The sequence below is a fragment of the Pogoniulus pusillus genome, chromosome 27 (assembly GCF_015220805.1).
Source record: "Pogoniulus pusillus isolate bPogPus1 chromosome 27, bPogPus1.pri, whole genome shotgun sequence".
NCBI classification, from domain to species: Eukaryota; Metazoa; Chordata; class Aves; order Piciformes; family Lybiidae; genus Pogoniulus; species Pogoniulus pusillus.
The window spans coordinates 13,102,111-13,117,030 of record NC_087290.1 but is presented as its reverse complement, the minus strand read 5'-3'; the positions used below and the strand labels follow the sequence as shown (position 1 = coordinate 13,117,030).

The following is a 14,920-nucleotide window of genomic DNA, read 5'->3' as shown; positions in this document are numbered from 1 at the left end:
CACTGCTCATGGGGACATCTGTGCCTCAGCAGGAGCTTAGGGGCTGCAGAGGTCCCCTGAGTCTGGGCTGCCCAGCAAGGTGTGCAGCAAGAGGTGCTCCAAGTGCTGATGTAGTGGGCAGTGAGGATAGAAGTGGAGCTTTGGCTCCATTTCAGCAGCTGCAGCCAAGGTGACTTTCTGAGGCAGGTGGTGTTTGCTCCCAGGCCTGCACACTGCTTTCTCTGCCTTTGACATTTCTCAAGTGAAGAAGCATTTCTGAGGCTGCTGTTGCCTCTTCTGGCAGAAGCAGCCTGTGACTGCAGAGAGCAAGCCGGGGTCAGTTGGCCACTGCTCTTAGACACACAGGCTCGAGGACTGTGAAGTCCACAGCTACTTAATGCTTCAACTAAGAGTACCCTTCCAGCAGCCTCACTGTGCAGAGGATGAAAAGCAGCTCAGAGGCTGAGCACTGAGATCTGCTCCCTTGCAAGGCTTCCCTTGCACCCTTCCTGCATAAGTCAGAGAGCTGCTGCGTCCCCACTCCATACTGCAGTGATGAGGAGGCAAAGGATGCCCAGAGCCTGAGGCTTGTGCAGAATGAACGAGTCTCCATCTGCTGTGTGCTCCCCAGGGCATGGGCTACCTCCACGCAAAGGGCATTGTGCACAAGGATCTGAAGTCCAAGAATGTTTTCTATGACAATGGGAAAGTGGTGATCACTGACTTTGGACTGTTTGGAATCTCGGGTGTGGTTCAGGAGGGAAGGTAAGTGGATGTTTCAATGCGTGGTCCATCTCTGAAGTGCTAAACAGTGATCAGCTAGGGACAGGCTGTGATGCCTTGCAGAGTAGAGGCAAGGGCTGTGGGCTGCTGTAGTGCATCCCACACATCTCTGCAATATGCACTTCTTCCCTTTGCTTTCTTCTTTAGTAGAATCCTTTCTACAGCTCCCATAGGAGATTGCTGGGAGGTTATGTGTGGAGTAAGACTCAGAACACGGAACAAAGGCAACCTGAAGCCCAAGAATCAGAAAGTCAGGTTAACACAGGCCAGCAAGAAAATCAGAAAGGAAATGTCAGGGAATATGATTAAATGAAGTGAGGGCACTGCTGCTGCTGGGTTAGGCAGCAGCTTCAGCGCCTCTTCTTGCTTTTGGACTCAGGAGGGAGAACGAGCTGAAGCTGCCCCATGACTGGTTATGCTACCTGGCCCCCGAGATCGTTCGTGAGGTGGCCCCTGGGAAAGATGAAGACAAGCTGCCTTTCTCCAAAGCTGCAGATGTCTATGCCTTTGGGTAAGAGAGACACTGAAGGGCACCATGGGAGCTCTGTTACAGACCAGAGCCTTGTGAGCCAGGGCTCCTCTGCTGCCAGGCTCCAGACTCCGAGGATGATGAGGGGACTGGAGCACTGCCTGATGAGGAGAGGCTGAGGGGCCTGGGGCTGCTTAGTCTGGGTAGAAGACTGAGAGGGGATTTAATAAATGTTCATAACTGTCTGAGGGCTGGGGGGCAGGAGATGGGGAACAGGCTCTGCTCACTGCTCCCTGGGATAGGACAAGGAGCAATGGATGGAAGCTGCAGCACAGGAGGTTCCACCTCAACAGAAAGGAGAACTTCTTTCCTGGAAGGGTCCCAGAGCACTGGCACAGGCTGCCCAGAGAGGTTGTGGAGTCTCCTTCTGTGGAGCCTTTCCAGGCCTGTCTGGATGTGTTCCTGTGTGATCTGTGCTAGATTGTATGGTCCTGCTGTGGCAGGGGAGGTTGGACTGGATGATCTCTTTGGGTCCCTTCCAACCCCTCACATCCTGTGAGCCTGTGACTGCACCTGGGATGCTCTTGGCTCACCTCCTGCAGGTGGAAGGGATTTGCTGCACAGCCTGGTACATCTGCCTGGAGAAACTGGAGTGGTGTAAGCCTGGATGTGTCTGTCTGATGTTGCAGGACCGTGTGGTATGAACTGCAGGCAAGAGAGTGGCCTTTCAAGAGCCAGCCTGCAGAGGCACTCATCTGGCAGATCGGCAGCGGCGAGGGTGTGAGACAAGTCCTTGCCACTGTTAGTCTGGGGAAGGAAGTCAACGTGAGTACCGCAGCTGCAGCAGCCCTGCTGTAGGGCTGCTCATCAGGGAGAGAGGGAGCTTTATTTGTGTTAGAACTCCACAGGGCAGGGAGAGAACAGATTAGAGCGGGGTACCAGGCTGGATGCTAAGCTTCTGCCCACAGCCGTCGGGCAGAGCAGACACCCGCGGGCACGCAGGGTGCTGTGGATCGTGAGCATGCCCAAGAGCTGCCTTAAGCACCCCTCTGGCAGGGCCCACGCAGATCACAGCGCTGGGTCTGTGGCTGGCCTGTGCACTGAACGGAGATCACGAGCCCCACATCTCCTGTGCAGGAAATTCTCTCTGCCTGCTGGTCGTTTGATCTCTGCGAGAGGCCCAGCTTCACTGTCCTCATGGATATGCTTGAAAAGCTGCCAAAGCTCAACCGGCGACTCTCCCACCCAGGGCACTTCTGGAAGTCTGCTGAGTGAGTATTTGCTGCTGTATTTGCTGTTACAGAACATTTGTGCTGCTCCAAATTGGATTCTTTCTGTGGTTTGATTTTTGCCTTCCTGGGGGTTGCAGTGCACTGCGCTGGGTGCCGGGAAATGGTGCAGTTAGGTTGGTCTGCTTCGGACAGTTCATGTCCTGCTGGAAGGTATTTGCATCCCTCCTTCAGCAGATCACTTCTCCAGCTTAGTGTCTGGGCTCAGAGAGCATTTCCCACCGGTGTTGCCCCCATAGTGGTTAGAATTTCCTCCCACAAGGGCTGGTACTGAGTGAGGAAGGGAAGCACCCAGGTGCCAGCATTTGAACTTGAGCTGTCAGATTTGGGAAGAGTCTGAAGTCCGCAGCCTTCCCCAAGGAGCATGTGGGAACAAATCCAGCTCCCTCCTCCTCCTCCTTACAGGAGAGAGCTCAGTTTGCACTGGCAGCTAAAGAAGTGCAGCATTCATCCTGACTCAGTAACTGACTTCTGGGGAAAGACCAAAGCAAGTGGTGTTTGTGTGTCAAGGGATCCAGATGCTGAGGGTGCAGCAAAGTGACAGCTAGGAGTAAGACTGAACCTGTTTGGAATTAGGTGAAGATCTGGACCAAGGAAAGATCAGTCAGGAGCAGTCAGTGTAAATACTTGTCTGCTTGGGACACTTTCAGTCAGTTTCTGTCTCACAGCTAGGAAGGGAAGGTCTGGTAGGATCAACCATCAGAACAGGGTCCCTCAGCCAGTCTGAGTGTACATCCCACATCTGTTCTGACACACCAGACCGGTACAGAAAACCCATTGAGTTCAGACTGGGTGAGCACAAGACCACAAGGCTTTCAGCATCCTTTCTCACAGCTAACCTGTCCCTCAGAGAAAGTTGGTGCCCAGTTGCAAAGGTTGGTGCCCAGTTGCACCTCTACTAGAACCAAGTGGAAGCAGAGCAGGTGCAGTTCCTGGAGCCAAGAGACAGGAAGCACCTCCAGCCATGTTTGCCACCAGCATCCATTCACCAGGTTCTTCCCCCAGCGTTCACCTCCATCTGCTGACTCTCCAACATTGACTTTCTCTGTTTGGATGTTTAACCTATCCCTTGCTTTCCCCTAACCCTTCCTGCACAACCTTACCACAACTAACCAAGCTCTCCTGCGTGCCCGTGTGGCGGCTGCCATGGCATCTGTGTTTTGGTGGCTGGGCTTTGACTGGGGCTTGGGTTGAAAACGTCACCATTTGTCCCCTCTGCAGTTTCCCCACCGTGCACTTGAGTCCCTGACACATCCCCATGGCGAACAGCTGTGAGTGTGGGATGCTTCTGCCAGGCTCTGGCCTCACCTTTGTGCAGAAGGATGCTGCTATCAGCAAGCTCTGAGTGCTCACCACCCTGCTCTCTGCTGAGCAGTGCTCTCTGGTGTTTTGCCTGCACTGGACAGGGATCTGTGTGTATTTCTCATTTGGAAAGGTACAACAAAGGGCTGGGGTGGCCCAACTGGGGCAGTGGTTCCTGGCACCCTCAGGGCCTGCCCTTGTGTGCTGTGATGCTGTGACAAGGAATCTTGCTGCAGCCTTCCCACTTCCTGCTCCCACAGAGCTGTCACAGCTGCCCTCTAGTCCTTGGAACTCCAATTGTCTACAGCTCTTAAAATAAAAAGTGAAAGGCAAACCAGCAGAATCTGAGCTGAAAAATGGACCTGCTGGCTCTGTGACCACCTCCCTGCTCCCAAAACGAGATCCCCTGTGCTGAGTCATTAGCTGCTGCCTGGTCTGACATCTTTTCACCTGCCTAACCCCACAGAGCAGCCAGGGCCCAGGCTCTCTGCACACTCCCCAGCACACAACCAGGCTCTCTCTCTGCTTGGCACTGGAAACAAAGCCATGCTTCCCATCTGGGCAGTCAGGCCGGGAGAATGCTGCATTCCAGAACAGGCTGCCAGCTGATCCTTTTGGATTAGTGTTTCCATAGGGAGTTGCTCTTGAGCAGCTTGTGGAGCTGCAGAACAATGTCTGAGTAGCAGCTCTCCTCATTACTCTTGCCTGGGTAGACACACAGCCTCCCCCCCTGCACCCCCACAAGTGGCTCAGCACTTTGCATCCACTGCTGCGTTCCCTCCGCGCAAGGCGGTTAATGGAGAAGCGCTTTAAGTGTCAGTGTTAATTAGCAGCATTGACAGCTGCATTAGTGCTCATTGAAAGGCAAGTGCAGGCAGCTCGGTGGATGCTCATCCCCTGCAGACTGCTCCGTTCCCGTCACGCTGGGAGCCTCTCCTAGCTGTGCCAGCCAGAGCCCTGCTCAGGCTCAGCCCCTCTGGGGACAGGCTCAGGTCCCCATCGGCAGCTCCTCCGGGAAACAGGGCACTAACACCCCTCCCCCCACACCCCCATCTTCTGGGGTGCCCTTTGTCATGTGTAGCTCTCAAGGGCTTGCTTTCGATAATTGCAAACTAACTCTCACGTCTCTCTCTCCCTTCCCTCCCGTGTCTCTCTGTAGGTTGTAGCTACTGGTGCAATAACGGGCTCCGCCTTGCATGCTTCCATGTGTTGTACCCTAACCGGCAGCCTGGACAGTCACCTTCCATTTAAAAACGCAAAACCAAACCACGAGTTAACCCCTGGACATAACCAACACTTTATCCACGTCCTCCTTTTCTGCCTTTTCCGCTTGGTGTGGGCTGTTAGCTTGAATAACAACTCCTGTCTGCAAGAAGTCACTGTCTAACAACGTGGCCACCTCTCACTCCTGAGGCATTTCAGCAGCTGCACCTTCCTCCTGGAAAGGCTCTGGTGATCTGCTCCCTGACTAACCAGCTGCCAGCAGCAGCGCCTGCTGCGTGTCCTGCCTGGCACCCTGGGGCTTTCCCGACACTGGTGTGACTTGTGCGTGCCCTGCGAGTCTCAGGAGGCAGAGGGGTGCAGGCTCCCAGCTGCAGTCTGAGGTGGTGCCTGTCCTTAGTGCTCAGCTGGGACAGCAGGGACATCTTCACAGGCACAGCTCCTTACTGAATGCTCCACTCCTGGGACCTGGCCACAAGTGGTGTCCAGAGCAGGATCAGCCAAGGTGTTGTGTAAGGGAGGAGGAAAGCAAGACCAACCCTTTAGTTCCTCCTCCCCTTGCAAACCCAGTGCTGTGAATTCAACCCTTTGCTCCTGTTTACATCCCCTGTGCAGCAAAATGTCCAACCCAGGTTGGGGTTTGCAGAGCTGCAGGTGACACAGCAAATATGTGCCTTTTAGAAAAGGTCTTTTTTCACTCCACTGAATATCTCCTTTAGGAGGGGAGAGGATAGGGACAGAGGAGAACGGGCACCAGGGACCAGGCAGCCTTCTGCTGTCTTCAGCAAGGACAGACACAGCCACATTCTCTCAGAGCTTCCTGCTAGAGCTCACATCTCCAGGCTGGCTGCTCAGGGAGGCAGTTTGAAGTCAGGGTGGTTCTGGCCGTGCTCAGGGTGAGGGAAAGGACAGCTCTGTGCACTCGCTGCAGTCCACAAGGAGGAGCAAATGGCCTTGGGTTTGTTCTGTTGGGCTGCCACAACAGACTGATGCACCTTGCCAGAGGACCCCTTTTTCTGTAACTCATTTTTCTTTCCCTTCTGCTCCAAGGAACCCAAGTGCCCATTGAGAACAAGTGTTGGGCTTCTGCCCACCTTAGGTACTGGGGAAAGTCTCCAGTTTGAGGCCAGCCAGCTTTGTGCTGTGTGTTTCCCCTGGTGAGGTCAGCACGAGTAAGTTCATGCATTAGTTACTGCTTAATTACTTAAGCCTCTTTGCCGGGTGATCCAAAGTTGTACTGGGTCAGAGTCTAACCCATTTTAGTCCCTTTTATAGGACTGTGGCTTTGTAAGAAAACCTGGAAATAAATAACTCTTCCCCCTCCCTTTTCCTCTCCCTCCCTGCTCTTTTCAGCATTAACAGTAGCAAAGTTGTCCTGCGTTTTGAAAGATTTGGCTTGGGCATCCTGGAGCCGAGCAACCCAAAGCTCTAGCTCGGTGTGTCACTGTCTGTGACAGCTCTGCCTGCTCCTCACATGGCACCAGAAACCTTCACAGAACCCTCCAAGCTCTGGAGCTGGGGCAGCTCTGGCCGAAAACTGCGCGACCGCCAGCGCCCAGCCCCGCGGTGCTGGCCGAGGCTCGGCCGTGCCCGAGCACCAGCAGTCCTTGAAGGAATTGTTTACAGGATACTTTTGTGTGAACTCTATTTTTTAAACATAATAAATGGTGAATCCAGCCTAACTACAGCCATTCTCCAGTAGCACTGAGAAAGAGAAGAACTATTCCTGCGCTGCCCTCAGGGAAAGCCTTTGGCCTGGGCGCAGGGACCTGGCTGCTCTCGGACCGGAGATGGATCTAGTGCAAGGGGTTGGAGGTCCAGGCTCCATTTTGCTTTGGTTGAGGTAAAAATCGATTTGTTGCATCAGGATCTGCCCAAACCAGTCACAGAGTGACCTGTGTGCCCTGCTTTAGCAGGGGGGTTGGACTGGATGATCCCTTCCAACCCCTGACGTTCCTGTGATCCTGAGCTCTGGGGCTGGTTGCAGCAGGCTGGTCCAGGCTCTGGTTCACCCTGGCAGTACCCACTGCAGTACAGACCCACTCTGCTCCCCTGGGCTGGCTCGCTGAGAGACCCTCCTGCACAGAACTCACAAGCAAGCTGCTGATTGTCACACTCCCCTGTGGGAAGCTTGAGACCTGCTGGCCAGCCAGGCTCCACTCCTGCTGCCCCAGATAAACCCATGACTTACTACAGCTCTGCACACAGGGGCCAAAAGCTGCTGCCAGACTTGTAGGCACAAATCTGGTCTCCTGAAGTGGCATTATTTCTGGAGCTACACCACTGGCCAGCCAGGCTCCATTCCTGCTGCACCAGGCACCATTTCACGTGTAGAAGAAAAGTTGTCTTCTGCAGGGGAAGACAAGGGGGGAAAGCCTCCCTAAAGGATGTCTTCAGTAAGATCTTGGTGCACAGAGACCCAAAGTCACCCACAACCCCTACACACACACCCCCCAGAGTGTTCTTGGCTCCCAGGGCCGGGTGTTTGGGTTAGGACTCAAATGGGGGAAAACCCAAGGATGGCAGAAATCTTGCAGCAGGGAAAGTTGGATCTCAACAGTAAGCTCTCTCCCACACCCTCTGCAGGTGCTGTGCTGGTTGCAGAGGACACAGCTGATCACCACCTTCAGGGGGACAGCTGCATTACCCCACAAGCACTATTAGCAGAGGCTCCTTTGTGCCTCCTCTTTGTGTTCCTCTGCCTTCTCCCAGGCAGGGCAGTGGAGAACCCCCAACATACACCATTCAGATCCTGCCTATCCTCACTGCACTTTCTTTTGTTGAGGCAATTCGCTGGGGCTTCCAACCTCTCCAACAGCACTAAGTACATCATACACCTTCCTCATTACCCTCACACCTCCCCCATCATCACAAGGAGTTGATGTGAGCAGGGCAGAGAGGCACTGAGTGCTCTGCAAGGCAAGCAAAGGGCCCAGCACCCAATGTGGCTGCTTACAGGTGGGTGACTGCTGTAGGCAACCAAGAGGAGAAAGAAGTGTTGAGTGCTGCTGAGCAGAGCTTCCTGCTGTGGTGTGCAGGTCACTGATGTTCTCTCACAGCTATTTTGGCTTCAGCGTGTCTCAGAGCCAGAGACTGAAATCTGGTTTGGTGTGGGATTCCTGACCTCCTCCCTCCCCTGCCTTTATAAAGCAAATAGCCCCCTCCAGCTCCACCAGGTGAATTTACCCTGCACCAGGTTCTCCTCACAGTAACTTTGAGTCAGCAGCTCGAAGCAGCACTTTTCCAGCAAGCCCTGCTCGGAGAACCCAAACGTGCTGCAGGGAGAGGCTGAGTGCTCCCAGCGGCGGCAGCTGAGCCCCTCGGCAGGCTCCGCTGTGCCGGCTGGGGGAGGTGGCGGATGCTGCTCCGGGGTGGGCAGCGCAGCGCAGCCCTTCGGCTAGCCATGGCCGGTGGGTAGCACCTCGATGTCCTCCTCGCTGCTTCCTTCTGCCCTGTCTGAAACCGGGCCCGAGAGCCGGGACCCAGGACTGCTGCGTGCGGGAGCCAGCAGCAGGCTGCAGGCAGACAGCGGCTCCTGGGCTGGCCCAGCGGCGGCGACACTGCGGGGACTGCGCTGGGACCCCGGCACTGCTCAGCGCTTCTAACCAGCTGGCTGGCAGGACAGCCGGCACGGGGTGCCCAGCCAGGCTGCAGCTACACAATGAACCCCCCCAAACCCACCTCTCACTCTTTGTCCTCCCTACAGCTGCCCCCGGGGTGCAGTTCAGACCCCGGCAGTGAAGGCTTCCCACTCCCTTTCCCCACTGGGAGCCACCCTGCTGCTCCTGGGTGCAGGAGTGGGTTCGAACCCTGTCTTTAGGATTCTGGTTCCACCTCACCTGGCATGCAGTGTTCGACACCCACAAACCGCTCCTGGGAGCAAACCTCAGCCGGCGAACCCCAGCGCAGGGGCCGATGGCGAGACGCAGCCGCAGGCTGAGCCCAAGCCGGAGCAGCCGTGGAGAGCTCTGCCCACGCTGCCAAGCGCAGGGCAGTGGGGGCGGGTGGGGGTGTCCCATCCTCGGGTGCAGTGCAGGTGTGAAGCTGGCTGTACAACGCTGCTAAAGCCACAACCTCAGTCGTGAATGTACTTGGGAGTCTGCCGTGGTGCCCATGGACACCTTTCCTTTTCTAATGTGATGTCAACTTTGTACAGGACAAAATGGGTTTGGTTGGGGGGGGTTGGGTTGGGGTTTTTTAAACAAATCTTTTCTATCGAGTGTCTTCCAGAATTGCTATTAAATGAATGACAACCACTTAGTATTAACAACAGGCCCTGGATTAGTTTATGCAACTAGGAAAAAAAAAAAAAAACAAAACAAAAACAAACAAACCAAAAGAAAGAAAAAATGGAAAGAAAAAAAAAGGGGGGGAAAAACCAACAAAAAAAGAGTGCACTCTGTGCTAATGAGTTCTGGGTATGCAGGGATCTTTTCAGTGAATAAATTTTGGCTCTGGATAAAGCAAGTGTTACACAATTGTGGTTTGACCTTCTTCCCCTTCATCTACTCACAGCCACAATAAAAACAGGAGCAGGTTTGCAGCCTGCCCAGCTCACAGCCCACAGCCTGCCCTGCTCACACCTCACACACAGCCCAGAGACTGCCCAGCTCACAGCCTGCCCTGCTCACAGCTCACACCTCACACACAGCCCAGAGACTGCCCTGCTCACAGCCTGCCCTGCTCACAGCTCACACCTCACACACAGCCCAGAGACTGCCCTGCTCACAGCCTGCCCTGCTCACAGCTCACACCTCACACACAGCCCAGAGACTGCCCTGCTCACAGCCTGCCCTGCTCACAGCTCACACCTCACACACAGCCCAGAGACTGCCCTGCTCACAGCCTGCCCTGCTCATAGCTCACACCTCACACACAGCCCAGAGACTGCCCTGCTCACAGCCTGCCCTGCTCACAGCTCACACACAGCCCAGAGACTGCCCAGCTCACACTCATACCCCGCAGCCTGCCCTGTTCACACCCCACAGCCTGCCCTGCTCACAGCCCACATCCCACAGGCTGTCCTGCTCACAACTCACACCCCAGAGGCTGCCCTGCTCAGAGTTTACAGCCTGCCCTGCTTACAGCTCACACACCACAGCATAAGCGCTCTGTAGGAGCTCCCCAGTGTGCCCACAGCTCCAGTCCCACACAACCACAAGGAACTGGGCACCTGCCTGACCCTCAGCAGAGCACCCAGAGCCAGCCAGGCCCTGCCTGTCACAGCCTCCACCTGCAGAGCCAGCAGCACGCAGGCTGCTTTGCTGTGCCCAGTGGAAATACCACCATCCCAGGAACGTTTTGCTGCTGCCAAAGGGCTTTGTGCTGAAAAGAACAGCAGCTTTGTGCTGTCCTGCAGGGAAAAGGGCATCAGAAAGCTCCCCTTCACATTTCATCCTTCTCAGCGAGATCTGTCATGCAAACACTAAGGAGCTTAAGATCAGTTGAGCTTTGTTGTCTTTCACAAAGAAGAATGACTTCAGCTCTCAATTAAACTGGAAGGGCAAGGATGCTCAATTTCAAACCCCATGGAACTTCAAGCTTAAAGGTTCTATCGCCTCAGCTCGGAATCTGCCTGCCATAGCTCCACCCAAGCAACCACAGCCTGGGTGTCTGAAGCCCCAACCTCTGCCCTGAGGAGCAGGAGGGCAGTAGGCAGAGTGGGCACACCAGCAGTGCCTGCCCATAGAGCAGCCCCCTCCCTGTGCACACCTCTGGGTTCCAGAGGCACTGCACCACCATCCCTGTGTGCAGAGCAGCTCCTGCACCAGAACCTGCCCAGCCCTGCATTTGCAGGCTGAAGGCAACAGCACCCAGAGGTGCATTTACCACACCCCACTGGCCAGGCTCAGTATAAAGGCATCCTTTATTACAAACAAATCAAGTAAAATCAGAGCACAGGATACAAAGGTACAAAGTGCTTTTGAGTGTTGTGAACCTCACTGCCATTGGCTCTGTAACAACAACAATCCAGGGACAGGTACCTGAAGCACAGCATCACAGGATGTGAGGGGCTGGAAGGCAACCCTGGAAATCTTCGAGTCCAACCCTCATCACACAGCAAGCAGCACCCCAAGCAAGGCTCCAAACCACCAGCTGTGCACACATCTGCAGTGTCTACAGCAGCTATTTCCACTCACAAACCATTCTGTTCTTCTCTTCTGTGCAAATACTGCTTCAAGGTGTGGGCCTGCACCCTTCCAAGCAGCACACCCATCCCCGTGCTTGCTCTCAGGTGATGTGCACAGCAAAACAATCCCACATAAATAAATGCACAAACAGGACAGTTCCCAAAGGATTGCTTCTAGGTTACATAATAAAAAACTTTAGATTTCCTCTGTATTTATGAAAAAAAAAAAAACCAAAAAAAATCTACTGGCATAGTATTATAAAAATAATTTTCTCCTTCACTACTAAGAAAATCCATCAAGAGAAGTCTCAGAATAAATAGCAACCAAAGTGCCAATGAGCATTGCTCACTGCAAGGGCTGAGGTTTGAAAGTCAAAGCCTGCAGCTGTGTACCTGTTTGTGGGACGGGGGGGGGGGGGGGCTGCACCCCTTGGCTTCTGGAAGTAACAACAAATGTGCAAGGGCTGTCTCCAGCACAGGCTGGCTGCCTGCTGGGCTGCCAGGCTCCTACATCTCCTTTGGCTTCGGGCGGGACACAGCCCCAAATATATCTTCATGGTATCGCTTCTGGCTCTGCAGGACAAGAAAGGAAAGCCAAGAGATTAATTAAATGCCCTTGGCTGCTCCTCAGGTCACAGATGAATCACTCAAACTCCTGTTCCTGTCAGCAAGAGGAAGCAAGCTGAATCCCAGAGGTGTGTGCCAGGATGGGTTCTGATCCTGGGTCCTACAAAGCCAGCAGAGCCAGGCACTGTTTTCAGTGATGGACCCACTGACCACTTGAGTCCACTTCCCAAATTCCTGGTGCTCCAGCCACACTGCAAAGCTGGATCCAGCACCCAGCCACTGGAGAAAGTGGCAGGGGCAAGAGAAGAACACCACCTGTGGCTCTTGCATGCCAACCAGACAGCCCTTCAAGCTTTTTAACTCCTGCATTCAGCTGAAAGAAAGCTCACGGCAGCTTTGCTATGGCTTTGAAGACTTCTTTGACCCACCCTGGAACACTGCCTGGCTGGAAAGTGCCCTCTGTACCAGACCATACCTTCAGCTGGAAGATGTACTCCTCTGCCTGCTGCGCTGTGAGCTTCAGCCTCCTGGCCAGGATCCCTTTCAAAGCCTCAGCGACCCCCCTGGCCATGCGCACGTCCCCGCACACGTACAGGTGCCCTTCCTCCCTCTGCAGGAGGTTGCACACTTTGCTCCCCAGCTTGCTTTTAAGAATGTCTTGCACGTAGACCTTAGAAGCAGAAAAAGTACCATCAGACAAGGCTCTCAAATGCTGCTTGGCTTGTTGGCTTTCCTGAGCCCAGGGTGGGTCTCTGGGATCAAGTTCTAATTGCCCTGGCAAGCCCAGCTCTGTGGTGCCACACAGCAAAGGGGCAGGAAGATACTCTCATGCTGTCCTAACAAGCCCCAGATGTGGAGGCTAAGATCTGTCTCCTGACTAAACCTGAGCAGACCAAGGCTCTTCTGATTTTAGAACCAGTTCCAAGTGCCAAAGCCTCCTAACTTGCCAGGAGAGCACAGCTTAAGCACTGTCATTTCTTCCACTAAAGATTTCATCCAAGAGAAGTCCATTTCCAGGATCCCTGTGTCACAAAGCCAGCTGATTTCTAACTCACAGGCTAACCACATCCTGCAACACTTAAGGGTTCTGAAAATATTCCAGCCTCTGGTTTCAAAGGCTGTCTGCACTCCTAGTGCCTCTCCTTGGCAGTGAGGGTTGGGATTTCCAGAGCCTGCCTGTGCTGAGGTGCACAGCAAGGGTCTCTTTCACTTGGGAAGCTCAGGGCAGGGTCTTTCGGCACTGGCTCACAAGACAAATGTTGCTCACAAGACACTGAGGTGAAATGTGAACACTGTTTCAGAGCACACTGTTAGACAGAGCCCAGAGCTCCACTTGAGGGACCATCCTGCAGGGAGCCGTCCCTCAGAGGACACAGGAAGCAGCCTTACTTTAGCTTGCCCAGGCAGTCTGGAGTAAGCTGTGTAGACTTCCTTCAGAATTCCCTTCCTCCTCATTTCTTCGGTTTCCTCTTTGTAGATGTGATCCAGGTCCGGCCGCCGGCAGCCAAACACCAGCGTCATGTCACCAGCTTTGATCCCTGCAACCAACAGGGGGAAGAGTTTTGTCTTTCCAGGCAAGGCTCATCATCCCTTAAGGCTCTTCCCACAGGAACTAGCTAGGGACAGCTGCCTGCTCCACACCTGGAATTCTGCGTCAGTTTTGGTCACTGCCATACAAAAGTGGGAAGTGACAGAGGCCCAAACGCTGGACAGACTCAGCTGTACAAGGGCTGGGCCATCATGTCTAAGCTGTGGTTTTGCCAATATAGGTTGGCCCAGATGATCCTTGAGGTCCCTTCCAACCTGGGGTGCTGTAAATCTGTGATTTTCTTGCTAGCCTTCCTCACTAAACCCCTGAGCAGGAGAGTGTCTATGCCTCTGTGTGTGCTTCTTGTTTCAGGGTCTTGCAGCAGGACTGAACCTGCCCAGGTTCAGTGCTTGGAGAACTGTGTGGAATCCCCAGAGGGGCTGATACAGGCAGGTCAAAGTGTTTCCCTTCCACACTGTGGCTCCTGTGTGAGCACCTGGGGCAGAGACCATGGCAAGATTTACAAGGACACAGCAGCTGCTCCTTCCAAGTGACCAAAGATCTCAAGACCACCAGAATGGTCTCAGGTGGGATGGGATAACTGCTCCAGGGCAGCATTCAGTCAGTCCTGGGATGGCAAAGAGATTTCTTTGGCTAATGTTTCTGGCTGTCCCCATCTGTAGACACTCTGGAGGACTAGGGGTGGCTTCTGCTGCTGGAGAAGTTGTGGCAAGCCCCACAGGTACCTTTCTTTTCCAGGTCATACTGACGCTGCACCCAGAAACTCCTGAAGGGAGCAATTCCTGTGCCTGGGCCGATCAGGATGCATGGCTTGGTTGGCTCCTCTGGCAGGTGGAATTCACTAGCACTGAAATGCAAAAAAAACCAACAGATGACTGAGGTGGTTGGTTTGTGACTGATATCTCACTGTCAGTTCCCAAGCTGATTTCTGAAGCAGCAAAACCCAAGTTCCAAGCTGGAAACAGTACTGGACTGGACTGCTTCCTGCCTGCTTAGCTCTGTTTGCTGTGCAGTGGAAGTGCAGGCAGGGGGATGGTGCCTTGTGAACACAGTCCTGTCAGAATTTCACAGTGGTTTATGATTGTACTGAGCATAAGACACAGTAAAGGATCTGGTCTCTCTTTCTTCTCAAACTCTGACATTGCAACTTCTCACTTGAGAAGAAAGGAAGGAAAAAATTAGGAGGATTTTTTTTCCAGTGAGGGTGGGGAGACACTGGCACAGCCTGCCCAGGGAAGCTGTGGATGTTCCCTCTCTGGAGGTGTTCAAGGCCAGGTTGGATGAGGCCTTGAGCAACCTGGGCTGGTGGGAGGTGTCCCTGCCCACGGCAGGGGGCTGAAACTGCATGATCTTTAAGGTCCCTTCCAAGCCAACCCATTCTGTGAATCTGTGAAAATCACATCCAAACAATGAACTGAGCCACTGAAGGAGATGAGCTAAGAGCTGCTGGGTTTGGTTCCTTCTTTTTCCCCTCTCTCATGCACTCACCTGCGTACAAAGCATGGAACTGTGTCACTGAGGGCTATGGTGTTCAGCCACGTGCTGCAGACTCCGTGGTGCAGGGGCCCTTGTCCATCTAATCAAAGCAAAACATCTCTGTCAGCACACAAATCCTCTCCAGCTTTAGACAG

The 14,920-nt window shown here is 53.9% G+C and overlaps 2 protein-coding genes across 6 annotated transcripts in view; one reads left to right on the top strand and one right to left on the bottom strand.

Moving 5' to 3' along the window:
- KSR1 (kinase suppressor of ras 1) overlaps nucleotides 1-6,730 on the top strand; it is a 65,918-nt gene extending 59,188 nt beyond the window's left edge. For all 3 annotated transcript variants that reach the window (XM_064166692.1, XM_064166693.1, XM_064166691.1), the window contains 5 exons: nucleotides 611-744; nucleotides 1,142-1,273; nucleotides 1,921-2,056; nucleotides 2,369-2,502; nucleotides 6,397-6,730. In XM_064166692.1, the coding sequence (XP_064022762.1) occupies nucleotides 611-744; nucleotides 1,142-1,273; nucleotides 1,921-2,056; nucleotides 2,369-2,502; nucleotides 6,397-6,475 (615 nt within the window). In that variant the 3' untranslated portion in view covers nucleotides 6,476-6,730. The remainder of the gene's footprint in view (nucleotides 1-610; nucleotides 745-1,141; nucleotides 1,274-1,920; nucleotides 2,057-2,368; nucleotides 2,503-6,396) is intronic.
- A 4,861-nt stretch (nucleotides 6,731-11,591) lies between these two features.
- Nucleotides 11,592-14,920, bottom strand: part of NOS2 (nitric oxide synthase 2) — a 39,762-nt gene continuing 36,433 nt past the window's right edge. For all 3 annotated transcript variants that reach the window (XM_064166508.1, XM_064166507.1, XM_064166509.1), the window contains exons 23-27: nucleotides 14,778-14,865; nucleotides 14,015-14,136; nucleotides 13,130-13,278; nucleotides 12,216-12,410; nucleotides 11,592-11,746 (exon numbers count right to left, since the gene is read on the bottom strand). In XM_064166508.1, coding sequence (XP_064022578.1) covers nucleotides 11,681-11,746; nucleotides 12,216-12,410; nucleotides 13,130-13,278; nucleotides 14,015-14,136; nucleotides 14,778-14,865 — 620 coding nt within the window. In that variant the 3' untranslated portion in view covers nucleotides 11,592-11,680. The remainder of the gene's footprint in view (nucleotides 11,747-12,215; nucleotides 12,411-13,129; nucleotides 13,279-14,014; nucleotides 14,137-14,777; nucleotides 14,866-14,920) is intronic.